This window comes from Cyrtonyx montezumae, unplaced genomic scaffold (assembly GCF_038088225.1).
Source record: "Cyrtonyx montezumae isolate F1298 unplaced genomic scaffold, pur_monq_1.0 scaffold_51, whole genome shotgun sequence".
In the NCBI taxonomy this organism is placed as follows: Eukaryota; Metazoa; Chordata; class Aves; order Galliformes; family Odontophoridae; genus Cyrtonyx; species Cyrtonyx montezumae.
This window is the reverse complement of record NW_027072058.1, coordinates 927417-945384: the sequence shown is the minus strand read 5'-3', so window position 1 is coordinate 945384 and position 17968 is coordinate 927417. Positions and strand designations below refer to the sequence as shown.

At 53.6% G+C, this 17968-nt stretch overlaps 1 protein-coding gene across 5 annotated transcripts in view; it reads left to right on the top strand.

The window, feature by feature from the left end:
• Positions 1-556: 556 nt before the first annotated feature.
• The window catches only part of ARHGEF18 (Rho/Rac guanine nucleotide exchange factor 18), a 37830-nt gene continuing 20418 nt past the window's right edge, over positions 557-17968 (top strand). Inside the window, exons 1-10 of one of the 5 annotated variants that reach the window (XM_065748832.1) lie at positions 557-792; positions 4292-4428; positions 4775-5238; positions 6383-6587; positions 7144-7255; positions 7680-7737; positions 7959-8003; positions 8258-8338; positions 8707-8812; positions 8924-9098. In XM_065748832.1, coding sequence (XP_065604904.1) covers positions 717-792; positions 4292-4428; positions 4775-5238; positions 6383-6587; positions 7144-7255; positions 7680-7737; positions 7959-8003; positions 8258-8338; positions 8707-8812; positions 8924-9098 — 1459 coding nt within the window. In that variant the 5' untranslated portion in view covers positions 557-716. Of the gene's footprint in view, positions 793-4291; positions 4429-4774; positions 5239-6382; positions 6588-7143; positions 7256-7679; positions 7742-7958; positions 8339-8706; positions 8814-8923; positions 9099-17968 lie in introns of those variants that run through there. The other 4 variants (XM_065748828.1, XM_065748829.1, XM_065748831.1 and 1 more) reach the window with 4 other exon arrangements.

The window sequence follows — 17968 nt, the reverse complement described above, 5'->3', positions numbered from 1 at the left end:
AGTCGCTGCCCTCCGCGCGTGGGCTTCGTGTCGGCGTGGCCGCTCGGTTTCCTCGGGGCTCTGTGCGGAAGCAGCTTCGCCCCAGTGCGCGGAGGTTGGGGTTTAACCCATGGGGTGTCCTCCCGGGTCCCTCCGGGCAGCGCGGGGCTCCGAGCCCACCGTGGCCGTGCCCCCGACGGGTGGGTGGATCCCCGCGGAGGCGGCGATGCTTTGGGGTTTGCAGCCGGGTGGGGGGATGCTCTTTGCCGTCGTCCCCTGTGTGACACCGCCCCGGAGCAGGCCCCAGAGCAGCCGGGCTGTGCCGGCAGCAGCACAGGGGGGAAACCTCGGGGAGCAGTTTGGAGGTGGCTCCCCCTGACACCGGAGTGGTCCCAGAAAACAGGGGATGGAGCAGGGAGTTCGGGGCAGGTTTGGGTGTGCTGAGTGCCCACGTTCTGCTTCCACCTGCATCATCTGCTCCGTGGGTCACCGGTCCCTGCCGCAGGAAGCCCGGGAGCTGTCACACAGGTGGGAACGCTGGAGAGCAGGAATTTCTCTCTGGCTGCAGCTCCCATCAGCTGATACTTCTGACAAAACACTTGGCTGCTCCACTCCCCCCTTGGCAGCCCCTGGGCTGCAGCCTGCAGCGCTGCCTTAGACCGCACTGAGCTCTGCTGTGATCTGTGCCGTCCTCTCCCGCCCGGAGCTGTCCCTGGTGGGGCTCAGGGGGTCCCCCAATGTCGGATTCACTGCTCAATCACTCCTGGCCGTCGTTCTCCAAGCGCTGGAAGAAGCGGTGGTCCTTTAAGCGAGGTAATGGTGTGAGTGTGGGGAGCGAGGGCCGAGCTGTGCGGGCTGGAGGGGACAGTGGGGAGCTTGGGGTCCCCCAGCACCGGCACCCACTGCTTCTCTCCGTGGGGACACTGCTTACGTGTCCGTTTCTGCTGCTCCTTCCACTACGATTGCTCTCACGGCACGTCCATGCCTTCGTGTGCTGGATAACGGGTTAAAAATCAGCCTTCTGGTTTTGTAATAAATACGTTCTGTTGCTGCCAGCAGCCGGAGGTCCCAGTGCCTGCAGGCAGCTGTGTGTGTGCTGCCGGCCGAGGCTGAGCTTCGAGCTCTGTGCTCAGAGTTCAGTGTCCCAGGAGATGTTGGGTGAAATGCTCCTTCAGCCTCAGAGCCCCGTGCCCAGGGCTCGGGCCGGGCTGTGGTGGCTCGTGGGATGGGAAACACCAGCGATTGTGTGAGCCGGCCTCATCGCTGCACAGAGCTGTGACTTGGAAGGGGAGGAGGGAGACCCCCAGGACAGGAGACAGCCGTGGTCCTGGAGGAGCTGGACACTGCTCTGCCCTAGGCCCGACACTTTTGGGTACAGCTTGTGTGCCATTAGAGCTTGTGATGTGCACCAGTGCTTTTCTCCCCCCTCGCTCTCCTCTCCCTCTGTGGATGTGCAGGAGAACCTGGTCTGAGCTGCTTGGTTTGGAGCAGGAGCAGCCCCCAGCCCTGCACTGGGGACCCCACACCGTGCTGGGATCACTGCAAAGGCTCAAAATGCATCAGCCCCAGTGCCCTCAAGCACCGACACGGCCGTCCTGAGCTCATGGCCTGGGCAGTACCATGGTACTGTGGGGGGCTGCAGACCTGCTCAGCCCAGCTGAGCCCCCTCCCCGCTCGCTTGGCCCCGCATGCCCGGAGCACCAGGTCCCAGAGGCAGTGATAAGGACACTTGCTGTGCAGCGTGCTGCAGCATTGGACGCCTTATCTTCTCCCCTCCTTCAGCCCCGGTTGTGTGAGCCAATCCCCACTGCTGCCAGTGCCCAGAGAGCTGGGGCCCGGCGCGGGCGAAGTGCTGCGCTTTATCCGATCTTGGCACGGTGAGCTCAGCACTTGCTCTGCAGTTCATTGCCCCTCTAGTTCTGGTCATCCTGCAGGGCTGTGCTGGGCCAGCAGGGCAGGGCAGGGGGGCTCCCAGAGCTTACCAGCAGCCCCTACCCCCCAGTTGCTGGGAAATGCCCAGCTTTGTTCTGCATTTTTCTTCCTTCTGGACCCAGGTGGTGGGTCCCACTGTCCCAGTGGCACCATACACCCCAGGGCTGCCCCAGACCGCCGCGTGCCAGGGACACCAGCCACCACTTCCTTCCTCCCCAGGCAGAAGCCCAGCGTCTCCATGCTCTGCAAAGCCCAGCACAGTGCAGCCCCACTCATGTGTGATGCTTTGTCCCCAGCTCTACCCTGGGAATTCCTCTGGTGGAGCTGCTCCCTGCAGCCATAACCTTTTATGGTTCCTGGCCAGAGGCGAATTAAGCAACAGCAATACCTAATCTGCTTAATGTTCCCCTTAACCAAACAGCATGTGCTCTTGGAAGTGTCATTTTGTCATCTCATCTCCAGTTTCAGCAGAGGAAAGGTGAATGCAGGTGCCTGGCTGTGCCCGGGGAGCTGCAGGGCCATCCCCTGAGCACCACGCAGCAGCAGGATGGAGCGGCACCCTTCCAACAGCCAGGGTTAGGGTTAGGGTAGGGGTGACCACCTCCATCTCAGACACAGGGATGCTCCCAGCTCCTGTGTGCTCCTTCCTTGTTCATCTCACCATAACCTGATGCTTGGAGATGTGTTTTCCCCAATGAGCCCCTCCACCAGATCCCTGTGCCCAAGCGGTGCTAGCCCAGGGTCACCCAACGGAGGACGTAAATGCAGGAGCCCAGGATCCAGCGAGCCCAGGATCCAGCGTGGTGCTCACACATTGCCTAAAATGGTGTCCCCACCACCGCGGCCACGTGCTGGTGCCCAACGGTCACTGCCACTGGCTGCAAAGCTGATTTATCATGTGTTGAACAGCAGTGTCTGAAGTGTCTGGGGGGGCACGAGCTGTGTGGTGGGGCTGGGGGGCATCAACTGCAGCTGACATCACAGCCAAAGCCAAAGTTCGCACGGGACAGGGAATGTTTTCCAGGCCTCCGAGGAGCTGAGTCTGGTCCAGGGACCCACTTCAGAGCTGCGGGATGGAGCCTGGTGCAGGGCCAGCTTTGGCACTGGTCAGGACCCACTCTGCAGGAAAACACCCCTTTGTTTCAGCCCAACCCGCAGGGCTCTGGCCTCTGTCAGGCTGAGCAGCTGTCAGCTCCTGCAGCTCCATCTCTGCCTCTCGGGGCTTTGCTCCTCTCTCTGAGGCACTGCTGCAAGGGACAGTGAAGGCAGGCAGCCTGCTCCTGTGTCCGTCCTTGGGCTTGTAGAGGAGAAACATGATTTGTCCTCACATGTCCCCATCCCCCTGGTTGCTCCCCTTGGGTCAGCTTACCTGGGACTCAATCCCAGCCTGTTTCTGGGGTTCAGTGGCTTTTGCAGTTCACCGACAGCTTTGGCTGCTCAGCTTCCCTGGGGTTGTGCCAGGACCCACGATGGTTGGCCAGCACTCTCATTTCTGGCTGCCATCTGGAAACAAAAGGTGATGTTAACACTTGCTGGGTGACCCTTACCCAACCCTACAGCTGAGGCACTTCGATCACAGCGGGAATTTGTCTATTCAGGAGAAGTTTCCTGTGAAATCAATCCTACAGCCTTCTTAGACGGCCTGCTTTAGGAAAACTCTGAATTAAAACAGTGCCTTCGTGGGCTGTTTTCTCTGCTGTATAACCCAGAGCCCCTTTAAAGAGCTGCACACAACGAACACTGCTTCGCACAGAAAAGCTGGTGCCTGCAGCTCACAGCCTCTCACTATTGTTCCCCAGCACTCAGCCCTGCACTGCAGCCTGCAGCCTGGCCTTTTTCCACTCCCCTCAGCTGTGTGCATCTCAGAGGAATAAAGGGCCTCCGTGACTCATATGCGATGGTTCAGATCGTGGCTGAGGTTTACACTGTGTCTCGCTGCATAGGAATGTGCTGCAGTCAGCCGGGCGATGCTCTGTGCTGCACCGAGGCCAGGCCCTGCTTGTTTCTCAATGAGCTGCTGGGTGCTGTGCACACACACTCAGAGCTCACACCCCCCCCCGTGCTCTGCGTGGGGAGCATCCACGTGGAGCAGAGTGAGCTGGTGGTGGGAGAGTTGCCTTTTCCCACCGCTGCAGAGGTGTGGCACTTGGGGACGGGGTTCTGTGGGAGTGGTGGGGATGAGCTGATGGTTGGGCTTCATCTTAGACGTCTTTTCCAACCTTAATGATTCAGTGCTGCCTGAAGTCCTCCAATCCTACTGCCCAGTGGCATCCTTGAGAGCACAAGAACTGAGGGAGCAGAGGGCTCCTCCTGGTGCCACCCCTCTGTGGGGCTGACCCTGGCCATCCCGTGGCACGCTGTGACCCTCTGTGTCTTGCAGGGTCTGACTGCAAGCCGTGCTTACGGGAGCTCACCGACCGCAGTCCCTCTGCTTTGGAGTACCACAGCCCCAAGCGTTTCCTCCCATCCCTGATTGCTGAGGATGACCCCTTGTTCACCAGCACAGCTGAAGAAAAGGCAAGTGTCCTCTTTCCTTCCACTACCACCATGCAGGACAGCAGCTGGGCTTGGCACTTGGGTCAGCACTGCATTCAGTGAGATCTGAGATGGAGTGGGGATGGGAGGGAGGAGTACTGACCCAAACTCACTAGGGATACAAGGTTATAGTGCTTCTGTTGCTGAGCATCAGTGGGAACGAGGCATGGAGAGATGTTAGGGGATGGAGGCAACCTTTGTAAGACCCTGGAGCAAGCTCAGCTGCTGGGTATGGGGCAGGTCCCTGCAGAAGGGCAGTCCCAGCATGGTGCACGAGGCTCTCGGGTGGACTCGCTGTGCTCAGGCTGAGCCTTTGCCACCTTTGCAGGAGGACTCATCTTCCACAGAGCTGGATGTCCCAGCAGCAGACTTGCACAGCAGCACAGAGGATCTCCTGTCAGACTCCGCTCTGCATGGCACAGAGTATTACAAAGACCTGGGGATCCTGAGCCCTCCAGCCAACAGTGCAGCACCAGAGATGGCAGCACAGTCAGAACCAGCCCCCCAGGCTGCGTCTGCTGTTCGCTTATTGGAGGAGAGAGCAGGGGCTCTGGGCACAATGTCTGTGGATGTTGCTTTCTCCAATCCCATCTCCTGCTCGGTGCGATATGGTGAGGCCGACTGCCACTTTCTGAACAAAGCTGCCAGCACTGCTGGGTGTCCTGCAGAGGAAGACGAAGCTTTGGACCTTGAGGAGGCCACGGGGTCCTTCCCCACGCTGGTGAGATCCATGTCTACGTCTAGGAGGCACAGCTGGGAGAGCCCCTTGTCACCTGTGGACTGCAGGCGCAGGTAACACAGCCCGAGAGGGGACGTGTGCTACACAGCACTGCTGATGGATGATCTCCTGCCCCGAAGCAGCTGTGTGCTCACTGCCCATGTGGGGTGGGATGGGGAGGGACAGAGGCAGTGCGATAGGAAGCTGGGGGTGCTTTCCAGGCCTGGAATCACTGCTGTGCTCCGCTCCTGCAGTGCTCTGCTTTGGGTTCCTGCGGGCAAATGTATTGATCCTTCTGCTGGCTGGGAGCTAGGTGCAAGCCAGCAATGACTATTTATCTCTCTCCTCCTTATAAGGTGCCCTAAAATTATCTCAGCCCGAAATCTTGGCAGTTCTTTATCAAGTTCTGACTTTGGTTCTCAGAGCCATTGTTGTGCCATGTGCCGTGGATCATTCACAGTTTATAGAGCAACAGGAGCACGAGCAGCGGTGGCACAGAGCGGCCGTCCGCGTTGGTCTCCTCGGTCAGCGATGAAGCATGTGTGAGTGGAGGGGTAGGGAAGGGGAACGTGCCCTGCTGTCCTCTAAGCACACGCTCCCTGAAGCCTGGCCGTAGGAACCAATGGCAGTGAGCTGCAGGCAGAACCTGCTGCAGAGAGTGAGATTTTCCACGGAGCCCTGTCCACCACTCTGTTCCTGTGCTGCTGGTGCTGCAGCACTCGGTGTTCAGGATGCCATGGGGTGCTGGGGGGCTGCTCTGCCTCTCATTTCCCTGAGGAGGGTTTATTTATTTTCCATTCCTCAAACCTGGGCCCAGAGGGGCAGAATTTATGACATGGCATCACGGCGGTGAGTCAACAAGTGACCACATCTGCCGTTTCTAAATGCCCACAGGGCACTGCAGCCATCGAGGCAGCAGCTCCTACACAGGAGAGGCAGCTGAAGGGTCCCAGGAGCTGCTGTACATCCCAGCACGGGACATCCCAGGTGGCTGAGGAGCTCATGGACCAGCTGAGGGCAGCCAGACAAAATGCTTTTGCTTTCTTGGTGTCCAAACTGACTCTTCCTGGCATTCCCTCTCCCATGTGCCCGCTGTGGTGGCTGTCCTTGTCTTAGCTGTAGACCTTTTAGGACTGTCAGGATGTGGCAGGGGCTGTTCTGTGCCTAGCATTATGGGATGGCTCTGCTAAGCTGGCTTCTTCCTCTCTGCTGAATTAGGTTCAGCTTGGATACCACAGAGAGAGGCAGTGATCCCGAGCAGGAGGAGGCAGAGAAAGGAAGCGGGTCCTGCGTGCAGCCTCGTGTGCCCCTGCAGCTGCCCCGGGGGGAAGCGTGGAGCAGCAGCGTGGGCAGCATGGTGATCAAAGTGGAGATAGAGCCACTGCAGCACAGCAGCCCGGCCTGCCCGGGCTCGGAGGAGGCGGTGAGTGTGCAATGGGGTGCAGGAGCCACCAGCTGCAGGCTGGCTCCTTCCCACCAGCACGGAACCAGGAGGACTGCAGGAGCCTCACCGAGGACGGGGCTGCTCTTCTGTGGGACAAACTGCAGGACAAAGGCCCTGGGAGCTGGCTGCTGCAGAGCCCTTTTTTAACAAATATCTAGTTGGAATTTCCCTTGCTGCAGCGTGGAATGAGTGAAGAGTTGACTGTTCCAGCAACGTTCCCACCCCCAGTTTAGGCCATGCAGCAGCTGCTCACCAGCTTCACCACTGAGACTCTGGGACAGTGCTGGTGACAAGAAGCATTTCTTAGGTCTTGGCCTAATCCTGTGCTCTGCTGTACCCAGCTAGCAGCATGCAGTGAGGGATGTGCCCTGGCACTCTCTGGGTGGGCACACAGGGCGGGGGGCTGCAGGAAGGCAGGGATGACTGCTGGCACTTGGCATGGGAGCCCCATTCTCTGCCTTGCCAGTTGTGCCCTGGTGGAAGCTCTCCTGGTGCACGAAGGACCAAAGATGTCCACGACTTTTTATCTCTCTAGGAATGTGCCAGTGATAAGAAGAGACTGAGGCCACAGTCCATCCCATCAGCCTGCAAGGCTGCCTCCCCCCAGATGCCCTGCAGTTTCAACACTTCTCTTTCGGCCATAGAAGGTTCGTGTAGACTACATGTATAGCTTCAAATGAGTTCAGCTCATCTGTGGTTCTGTTATAAAACAGCTATAAATGCCTCTGCAAGTCTAGATAGCCTCTGCCCTTCTCTTCCATGTGGTCCTGGGAGCTCCCGAGATGAAGTCAAGCTGACTTGGAGTCTGATCTCAGCTCAGAGCAGTCTAAGCACAGACATGCCCCCAGTGACTCATTGGCATGTTCTGGTCATTCCCCACTCACACTCAGCCAAATGTAGAGAACTGTCCAGAAGTAACAGCAGGAACAGCCATGCAGGGAAGCTGGAGGGTCTCTGGGGTGGTGGCAGCCCCTGTCTAGCTGCAAGCAGGAAGTCAGTGTAATATAGACTGGAGAAGGAAGGTGTGATACAGAAAATGAGGGTGTCTGTTGAGAGTGTTTTCTGTTCCAGGTGTTGAACCCCCTGCTCTGGAGATGCTGGAGAAGGACCATGTGTCCCCAGACCAAGTGTAGGTATTGTCAGCCCTGGCTGCTTTGAGATAACTGAAATTTCTGAGTGCATCTGAGCTACTGGAGATCCATCAGCAAGCCATAAGGGAGATCCCACTCCACACTAGAGCATGGCTCAATGTTGGTCATAAAACAGTGCCTGATTCTTTGTGGGGTGCAGAATTCCTTTGCAAAGGAAATTTTCTAATTTTTTGCTTTTCTTCTGCCCTTTCCCTCACAGGCTGATTGTACAGCAGGTACTCCGGGAGCTGAAACAGTACCATGGGTGAGTGTGTCTGGAAGAGGGATCTGGGCAGGGAGGTCTTGCCTGGGACCTACCTGCAAACCAGGTGTGGAGCCCAGTGGTCAAGTAGGGAGGGTACCAGAATCACCATATCCTTCCAGTGAAGCCAGGGAGGAACTGCACAGAGAAGTAGCACTTCAAATATCTCTTCTGTGTCTCTAAACGCATTGCTGCCCATCTCCAAAGATCTGCTCTTGTGTCATGTGCTGTGTGACTGATGTCTTCTCCCTGTACAGAGCGAAAAAGAGAGTTTGTGTGCAAGAAGGCAGTGATTCCTCCCAGCAGAACCTCACCTGGTTTGAGTTCCTGTCTAACGAGTAAGTGAGGAGGGCAGTAATCCACACACTTCGTATCCATGGAGCAGATTCTTATTTTTAGCCCCTATTCATCTAGCTCAACTGCCCTGCTAATGCTGTGCACAGGATATTGGTGTCTGCCATGGCTCAGCATGGACTGGGGCCCAGTTGTGCATGACTCTGACCAAAACCAGAGCCAGACAAAATCTGAAAGCTTATCTCCTTATTTTCAAGAATGACTGATGTTGAACAAGAACCTCCAGGGGGTGGAGAGTCCAGGGATGGGGTCTGAAGGCAATGCTTCTGATAAACTTCATCAGTGATCTCCTTAACCTGTGCTTGGTCAGTTGTCTTCTCCATCAGGTGAGATGGTTTTGGTCTTATTTCAGAAACGAGGACAGCGGGAAGAGTGACAAAGCAGAGAAAGGCACAAAGGTGATGCGACGCCTGAGTTCCCTGCGGAGCCGTGTCACCGGGTCCTGGCAGAAGGATAAGGTGAGGGACAGATGCACTGCACTGCTGTGTGCCACTCCTGCCTGCTTGGTTTAACCAACAGACTGCGAGCAGTGCAAGGCATAATGGATCTATGTTGTTCTCTCCTTCCAGGGTAAGAACAAAGAGCAATCAAAAGAGAAAGAGAAGGAGAAAGAAACAAAGGAGCCAAAAGAGAGTTGGAAAGAGGTCAATCGGCACCAGCTTGTGCCAGGGGTTTTCTCCAGTGGCACCAGCTGCTCGCTGTGTGCCAAACCCCTCGTGAATAAAAGTGGTCTGCAGTGCCTGAGTGAGTACGGCTGTCGCTGCTGCTCTGACCCAGCCCGGCTCTCACCTGCTCCCTGCCCTCCCTGCACAGGACACCCATTCCCCTGCTTCAGCCAGCCCCGTGGGTTTTGTGGGTTGCTTCACTTTTCTGCCTGGCTTGATTTACCCACCCTGCTGCTTGTCCTGGCTTGGTCAATCTCCAGATAGTCTAAATCCTGCTGGGCAATATTTTATCCTTGTTATCTTTGGCCACCTAATCATTTCCTGCCCCTTTCCCAAAGGAGGCTTCTAGGTCAACTTTAACAAGCTGTTTTCTCACAATGCTCTGTTTTGCCCCTGCTGCCCGAGTGAAGCTGTTTTTTAGGCTGTTTTTTTACTAATGCAGTGATGAGTCAGCTCAGCACCAGCCCGTGTATGTGCATAGGGAGTCCTGGAGCACCCAGACCCTTAACAACTAACACGGCAGTTGAGTTGGGCCTCCCAGGATGCTGCTTTTCAGATGCATGTGGTGCATGAGAATGGCAGCTGTGCCTCTGCAGGCATGCACAGGACTCTGTCCTCCTGCTGCTCTCCCCGGGGCCTTGCTGAATGGCCTTGGCTGATGAACCCTGTCCCTTCCCCTTCTGGCAGGTCCTCAGGGCACTGAAGAACACTTTAATTCCTGAGGAGTTGTCTGTGGGTAGATTAAATCTTTTGGAAATGAGAGAATTGCTCTCTTTCTCCACCCTGTATCCTACAATAATTCTCATGCTCAAGTGAAGAACTCTCAGAGGCTCTTAAGGTCAGTAAAACCTTCCTGGAGCAGAAGCTCTGGCTGCCCTTGTGCATGTGGTGTGAGAAACATACTCTCCTTTCAGGGCAGAGGAGAACTGAAAAGGACCACAGGCCATTAGTGAACATTTTGAAGGCATCACAGCAGAAAGTAGAAAGGAGGGAGCTGAGTAAAAGCAAGTAGACATTTAGAGGGGACTCAAGTATTTTGAGAGGAGGCAGTTGTGCTTTGCTCTTTCTGCCTCGGGAACCTCTTAGGGCTCTGCTGGCAGTGCTGCATGCTGCTGTACCAGAAATACCTGAATCTGAGCAGCTGCAGGTAGCCCTTGACCCACACTGCAGCGAGAGCTTGGAGCCACGTCCTGCTCCAGGGAACTCAGGGGTCACTGCTAGGGTGAGCAATCCTTCTCTCAACAACAGTTTTGGAGCTCTGTGATCTCAGGAGCACACTGTCTAAATGGCAGTGTGGCTTGGAATTGCAAGTGTGTGGGGACTGGAAATCAGTCATCTTAACCTTTACCTTGTTACTTAGACTTACCACGAGGAGTCCGTGTCCTCAAATGTTATTAACATTCAGCAGAAAAACTCCATGGTGACTGACAAACTGCTTTGTGTTTGGGACTATGACATCTCTTTTGGCTTTCTGGGTTGCTTGGGGATTATGCTGCTTGAGCAAACGTGGGCAGCACAGCTCATTTTCATGCATTCCCTTTCTGGTGGCTTTAACTAAGGCTGAGCAATTGTGCATCTGCAATGCTCGTAACAATTAACGGCCTCTCTGTGTCCAGATCTGTGTAGAGGACTTGTTGCACGACAGCTGCTAGCCCGAGAGTGCTTATATTTGGATTACACAAGGGTGAAACCTTTGCAAGCTGCTGCTGGGCAGCAGAGCTGATAGCTGCTATCTCCAGCTGCTGTGACTGCAGCTAGGAGCAGCGCGTGGTCTCCCGGTGGGTCACAGGGCTCTGGAGAAGCGAGATCTGGGCCACCGTGCAGCCGGAGCGATGCTCCTGCCCTTGGGAAGCGAGAGCCGCTCCGTCGGGGCTGAGCTGCAGCCGCTGCCAGAAGCTCGGGATGCTCGCCCAGCTATCTGCTCTGGCCCGCAGCCACCTCCCGGTCCACCTCTCGGTCAGGTGCTCGCGTTTACGTGATCTCCGTGGTATTTTTAACTGCAGCACCACCGTGTGGTGGAAAACGAACCGGGCTCCGAGAAGGGAAATACAATAAAAACTAATGAAGGGCTGGGCTGAAGCCGGGGGAGGAGGGCTGGAACGAGCTGCCGCTCTCATGTCTGAGGTCTTATCACTCTCTGTGGCTGCCGCTGGGATGTGATAGAGGAGCAAGAGCTCTTAGACAAAGTAATAGCAGGAGGAATTCTAAATCGGAGCAAAGAATTACCATTCTTCTGCTACCCTGAAGAAGGTAGGCAGCCTGGGTGGCTGAGCGTGGGGTAATTTTTACCTCTCCCTCCCAGTTCCTCTCATCCGCCCTCACACTGCAGCACTGTGCCTCTCGGTGCAGGTGGGAGCTCCAGGTTCAGTCTCCCAGACGGAGTGGTACGAGTCTGGCAGGGATGAAGAACAAAGAGCAGTGTTTATGGTAACTGGGATCTCAACAGCTGCAGCCACCCAAATTTTGCTGTTGTATAAACTTTGAGATGAGAGGCTCTGGGTTTATTGTTCACCTGGAAATGAAGAAAGCTCCTTTTGAGCCTCTGCTGTCAAGGGTGGAAAAGGTTCTGTGCCTAAATTAATCCTTTCTTATAAACATGCTTCCAGTGTTTATGCAATGGGAGTTATGATGGATCCCAGGAAAGCCCTGACAGGAGGGAGCCCTCCAAGCAGGCTGTGCCATGGAGGTGTAAGGTAAATAACTCCCAATGATGGCACTCCGCAAGGAGATAGCATAGAGGATGGTATATTTTAAGTAGTTCTATATAAACAGTATACAGATAATACAAAAGAGAAGATGGCTCACCTTTATGATGACAAGGCTCACAGGGGACTCCACGTGGGAGGGATCTCCAAGAAGAGATCCTTCCCTGGTGGTGGTCAGCCCTTAAATGGGGTTTGGGAGATGTGGAGCCAGGCTCCACCCCTTCCACTCACACAGGTATATCACCTTCACCTGTGCCCCCATGGCTGACTCGGTGCTCACCTCAGGTGATCAATCAGTGGTTCAGGCCGTGATTCAACAGTTCCCATACAGGAGGGAAGCCAAGGGTGTGATGGCAGGATTGCTTCCCTCCTGGGGGCCTAAGCTTGAGCACTGGGGTAGAGGTGGGATGTCTGGGACTTCTGTTGAGTATTACATCTTCATTACCTTATGGGAAAGGTGCAGCCCCAGTTCTTTTTTGCAAGATCAGATCAATTGTCTTTTTCTAAAGCAAACCTACGGTTGCTACTGCAGTTGCTTTGGTAGGTTTTGGTCAGGACAGCTCTTGGCTTGGGCTTGAAAAGCAGTGTGTGAAATTCAGCTCTTACATTGCTCTTGTACCTACACACTTCTGCTTTTAGAATTCCCAGTGCAGCACCAATAAGGGAAGGAGAGGTTTACCTTTCCATCAGAAGGATGTCGTCGATTTTCTGTTGTGAGATTTCTGCTCACAGGCTGCACAGAGCCCTGGGAAATCTGAAAAGCAGCAGGCAACCTGAAACTGTTTCTGGAAAGAGACACAACTGCCAAAAAAGCTTCTGTTCTGGGGGAAAAGGAGGTTTGGCTGCTGTAACATGATGACAGCGATAAATGGCCTGGGAGTCCCGCTTGGAATGAGTGATTACTGACAGGAGTCCAAATAAAACAGGCAAAACCAGAGCGACTGTGATAGGCTGTGGGTTAATGTAGTCAACAAGGCAACGAAATGGGATCTAAGGCAATTGTGAAAGTGGTCTGTGAGGTTGGTTTCAGAGGAAACCCTGAACTAGGAATCTGCAGAGCCCTGCCGAACGCTCACAGCAACTGTTGAGGTTTTAGACAAGGAAGCTGAAAAGTGTGTTGCTCTCAGTGCTTCTCTGCTTTTCACTTCGTTCTTTGTGGGCAGAATTGCCTTTGTCTGGAACATTTCCAATGCACTGTTCCTTGCTTTTCCTCAGTAACTCATATACCTGGCCTGACAAGTGCAGCAGGCTGTGTGACAGCAAGCTACTCGCTACCCACTCTGTAAGAAAACATCTGTTGTTACAGAGAATTACCCAGGGTTAGAAAGCTGGTGCGGTGCTCTTCTCTTCTTTGCAACTCAAACCTTAGCTCTAAGCCATGGAGTGTTTCAGCTGGTTGCTATGCCACATTTTGCACTGATTCAGTGGAGATGCCCTGAGGCCAGCCACACAAGCACAGCGTGTTCTCTCCATGAAAGCTGTCACTGGGCAAGCTGTGGTGCTGTAGTTTAATATTATAGCGAAGCACAAAGTTTGGAGTGTCCAAGGATTCATCTGGCACAAAGTGGCAGCCAGCTGTTTACCCTCAAACTGCTTTATTTAATGATTATTTCTCTGTATGACTTTAGTGCTGAGAGGCCCGATAAACAATCCGGATCTTTTTGTACTTAGTCCTGTACAGCAGCAGAACAAAAGGGATCATTTCTGAAAAGCTTGCAAATATAAGATGAAAAAAAAAATCAATGAAGTAGGTTGCAGTGTGGAAACTAGAGACAGTATTGGCCTCATGGCAGTAGGATTTCAACCTACTTCCAGACAAAATGATGTCAGGTTCTTCCAAAGCAGTGTGTGAAAGCTGTAAGGTGGGTTTCAAGCTTTGCTTTGTAACAGCACATGTTGCATTTTCAGGCTTTACAGGCAACTTGCACATGCACAGATTTGTGATGGAGCTCAGGGAGAAGCAGGTTGGGTGGGAGAGGAGCTTGCAAGGTGTTCTGATTTCTCCTCTTTCCAGAGAGGTGTTCTTTGGTGGCTCTAGCACCTTGTCCCACCACAGACCCTATGGGTACCAGGGAACCACTTTCCCAGCAGATTAGTTACACAGGTCAGTGCATGAAGCTGCTGACAGTGAAACAGTGCCTCCTTTGCTTTTGCTGAGGGCACAGTGCTTGCAGGGCAGGTGAGTGCTGCCAACCCAACCCCAACACCTCGGCAGAAGCTGCTGCAAACAGACTATGTTGAACAGCAAATCCTGCCAGGCTTTGAATGATGAACTCTGAGTAAAGAGTAAAGCCCTGGCACCGCACAAACACACACAGTGCCGTGCTAAAGCTGTCACTTGGGATGCTGTGAGCCATCTATTAACGGCCCATTGTCTCTGTTGGTGCTGCAGGCAGGGGCTGATGGAAGGCAGGTCCCCTGGAAACCCGCACGGCACAGCTCCTCCGGGCTCCGTTTCAGGGCAGTTTTCCTGAATTACTTGGATGTAGGATGAGAAGGTGTTGCAAATAAGTTCACCAGCACTCCAAACCTGGGAGCTGTTGACTCTACCGAGGGTGGTGAGAGGTCCTTGCAGAGGTCCAGACAAGTTAAGAGAGTAATCACCGGCTGCACACAGCTTAACGAGAGCAACTGCCGGGTCCTGCTGCTGGGAAGGGGGGGCTGAGGGCCCAGAGCAGTGGGGCTGAGGGGAGGCTCACGGCGGCCTGTGCTCCTCTCCGGGGAGCTGCCGGAGCTCGGCAGCGTTTGGGTGCAGCTGTGCGGAGCCAGGTGACCGACTCGACGCTCCTCCCGGCTCGCTTCACGCTCGGCACGTTCTGTCGTGTCACGGTTCACCGTCCCCGTGCCACCGGGCGGGGCCGCGTGTCCCCGAGCCGCACGACGCCCCGCCCCGCCCTCACCTGCCCGGCGCTCTGCGGGGCGGTGCCGCGCATGCGCAGGTGTGCGCTCCCCCCGCCCCTTTTTGCTTCCGGGACACGGAGGGGCGTTTCCTGTTTCTGTGGCGACCGTTCCCGGGACCGGGAGTGCGGCTCGGCGGTTCCCGGGGGAGTCCGGTAAGGGCCCGGGCTGCCGGCCGTCCCCGGCTCCCCGCGGTGCCGCCCCGCGGGCCCGCCCGGCCCCGAGCCCCCCCCCCGCAGGGCCGGGCGTGGAGGCCGCCTCGGGTGGGGGGAGGCACGCGGGGTCGTTGCGGTGGGAGCGCGGCTTTGGGCCCTGGCGCTGCGCTTCGCTTTCACTGTGAATCCTGCGCGGGATTTACGGATCGGGACTTAACCTGGGGACGGGGCACGCAGCGGTGGGGCGGCCCTTACCTGAGAGCCCCTGGGAGGCTGAGGGGGGTGAGCTGCTGCTGCGGCCTCGTGTGCAGGCGGTTCTCGCCCCGCTGCCGGGGCCGGAGCAGCTCTGTGTTCGTGGAGCACCGGCCCTGTGTGCTCGCACGCAGCTCTGCAGGCGCTGGGGCTGCAGCGCGGAGATGTGCCTCGGATGCACGTCAGATCCCTTAACTCTGGGGAAGGAATGCATCTGATGCTGTGCTGGGTTTTGCTGCCCCAACGAACGAGACAAATTGCTGACTGTTGCTCGAAGATACTCCGCTGTGGTTTTGTTACTGCAGTCTCCACATCTTCTGTGTAAAACTAAGGGAAGAAACTTTTCCTTCTCAGCTGTTCCGTGCAATCCCTTTTGAAAGAGTTTAGCAGCAGGCTGTGTGATTTGGGTTTCTAAATTGATGAATGAAATAGTTAAATTCCCTTTAGTATGGTATAAAAATAAACCCGTGAAGTTCGGCTGTCAACCAGGAGCCATCTGACACGGTGTGTTGAAGTTCCACCTAATGTTTACATATGAAATGCTTTAAATACCTTTTAAGATTGTCATCGTTGCAGCTTCAGTCCTGCGGTGTTCCTGTGGAGTGGGGGAAGGGTTCTGTGTGACAGAACTGAAATAGAACTTGTTTCTTTTAGTGTAATGCACTCATTTGATTTGGTATTGCTTAAAAAGAAAAACGTCCATTGCCCATTTGTTTCAGCATGGGGTTCTGTACTTAAAGAAAACATGAAAGCCCCCAGAAGTGCAGTGCTGGGTGTGACACTGGCCCTCTGCACAGCTGTGTGCTGTTTTGACAATAAAACCAGATACGGTGGGATAGGTTGGTTTGAGAGAGCAAGGGGGAAGCTGAAGCTGAATGTAGTCTGGTGTTGCTTTGTCACATGGACTGCTGGTGTTTCAGAATGTGAAGTATCTTGTCGCTGTGTACTCTTCCAGTATTTGGTTTCTGCCTCTGTGCAATTAGGCATGATAGCAAAATAAGCAAACACTGGTTGCTGAAGCCACCGGGATAAAGTTAAATCAGTTCCGAGTTCCTGGAAGTGCATGACCTGGATTAACCAAATACAGAAACTTCCTCAAGTTCGAGTGGAACTCCTCCCCTTTCCGAAGGGCATTTGTCATCCACTTGCTCTGCCTCTTTTGGAGTGCTGCAGCTACTTGAGGTGTTTCTCTGTCGCCGTGTTGTGCATCTTCGTTTAAATTCAGCTTTTATATTCTGTGTTAATCATTCACACGAGTGTTGTTCAGAGTTGCATGTTTTCTTTGTCGGTTCAGGAAAGGATAATAACCTTGTGTGGTGTAAGAATGAGGTTCTCTTTGATCTCTGAAGTGTCAGACATTTGAAAACACATAAACCTGCTGTTTCACCAGGAAGCTCTTATCCATAGCCCTCTTTGGCTGGTTGGATTTAATAGGCAGTAGAGATATCCTTAGCTTTAAAGCAGTACGTGAACTTGTTCTGTCATTAGAAATGGTATGAAAGGTGTCCTTGCCTGAACTTGAGTGTTTTAAAGGGTTTGGGTTTTTTAATTAGTCATTTTAAAACACCACAATGATAGATATTTGAAGGGAGAAAAACCATCAGTAGTTGAATTTTCTATCTAAGCATTGTGACTGTCTGCAAATGACCTTTTAAGAGTTCTTCTGTTGGGCAGTACCGTTCCAGACCAAAGGTCAGGGTCATAATACTCATAATATTTGGTGAGTCATAGATTTGTCCTGGAATCCAATTCTGGAAGGCGCCTGTGGGACATTACTGTGTTGTGGATCAGACACTGGGATTGCAGCTGGGGGAGAAATGGTATTTGTGTGCCCTTCTTCAGCTGCTCACTGCCCTCGTGTGTCCTGGGAGTCCACACTGTGCTTCTTGGGCACTGTCATGTGTTGTGCAATAAAATGCTCCTATGTGACTCCTTGTGAGCTGGTTTCTGGGAGCCCTTGGGAAAGTTTTGGGAAGTTTTTCTTTGTTTGATTTTAATATCATTATTCTATCAGCTATTCATCTCATTATCCTTAATCATAAACAGGACCATTAACAATGTTTATGACCCTCTTGGTCATGGATGTTTGGTTTTGTTTCACTTTTTTTCCTCATACCGTATGAGAAGGACCCAAAAATGGTGCTTTCTGATGTTAGGTATCAATTATCAGTATAAATCAATAGTGACCCTTTCCTATTTGTCTTTGCTCTTAAGTCAGTCTCAACCTTTTTGGTTTCCTGTGACTTCCTCTCTTTTCTGTGCCTTTATTTTTTCTCTTTGCTGCTTTCTTGACTTCTGCTGCTCTCCAGTCCTGTGTGCAGAGAGGCTGTCCAAAAGAGTAAAGAATGCAAAGAGTCCTTGTGTGCAGAGAAAGGAAATCCATCCCAGCAGAATTCAGAGCCTCGTTCTCATCCTTGACTGGGGTGTTTGGTTCAGCAAAAGTGGGAAAGATGGAATATGTTTTATAAGAGGAAGCGTGCTTATAAAGCAGTCTGATTCCTGCCAGCTCTCAGAATTCAGTTCTGTTACGGGCAAAAATAACAGCCCTTGGAAGTCAGTGAGTTCCCAGCATTTCAAGTAATCTTTCTGAACCACGTCCTCACATTTATCTGTGGTTTTTTGAGGCTTTTCTGCAGCGTTTCCCTGTTTTCTAGTATGTTCTCTCCTGTTGTGTGAAGAATCTTTTAGCTGCATATGAAACCAGATCACAGTGCTGTTAGGTGTGCCACTGGATCCAATGAAAAATAGCAGCTGAGTGACAGAGGGTGTTAAAGGTCTTTATCTGAAGAGTATGTTCTGAAGAACTGCTTACTGTAACCATTAATAGGAAAGAACTGAGCGTAATCACTGAATAGAGGTAAATGGCAGAGTGTGTCAGTGTCTGGTTTAAGTTTGATCAGACGTGTATGGATTGGTGTAGGACCCAGTCCTGGCTGGAC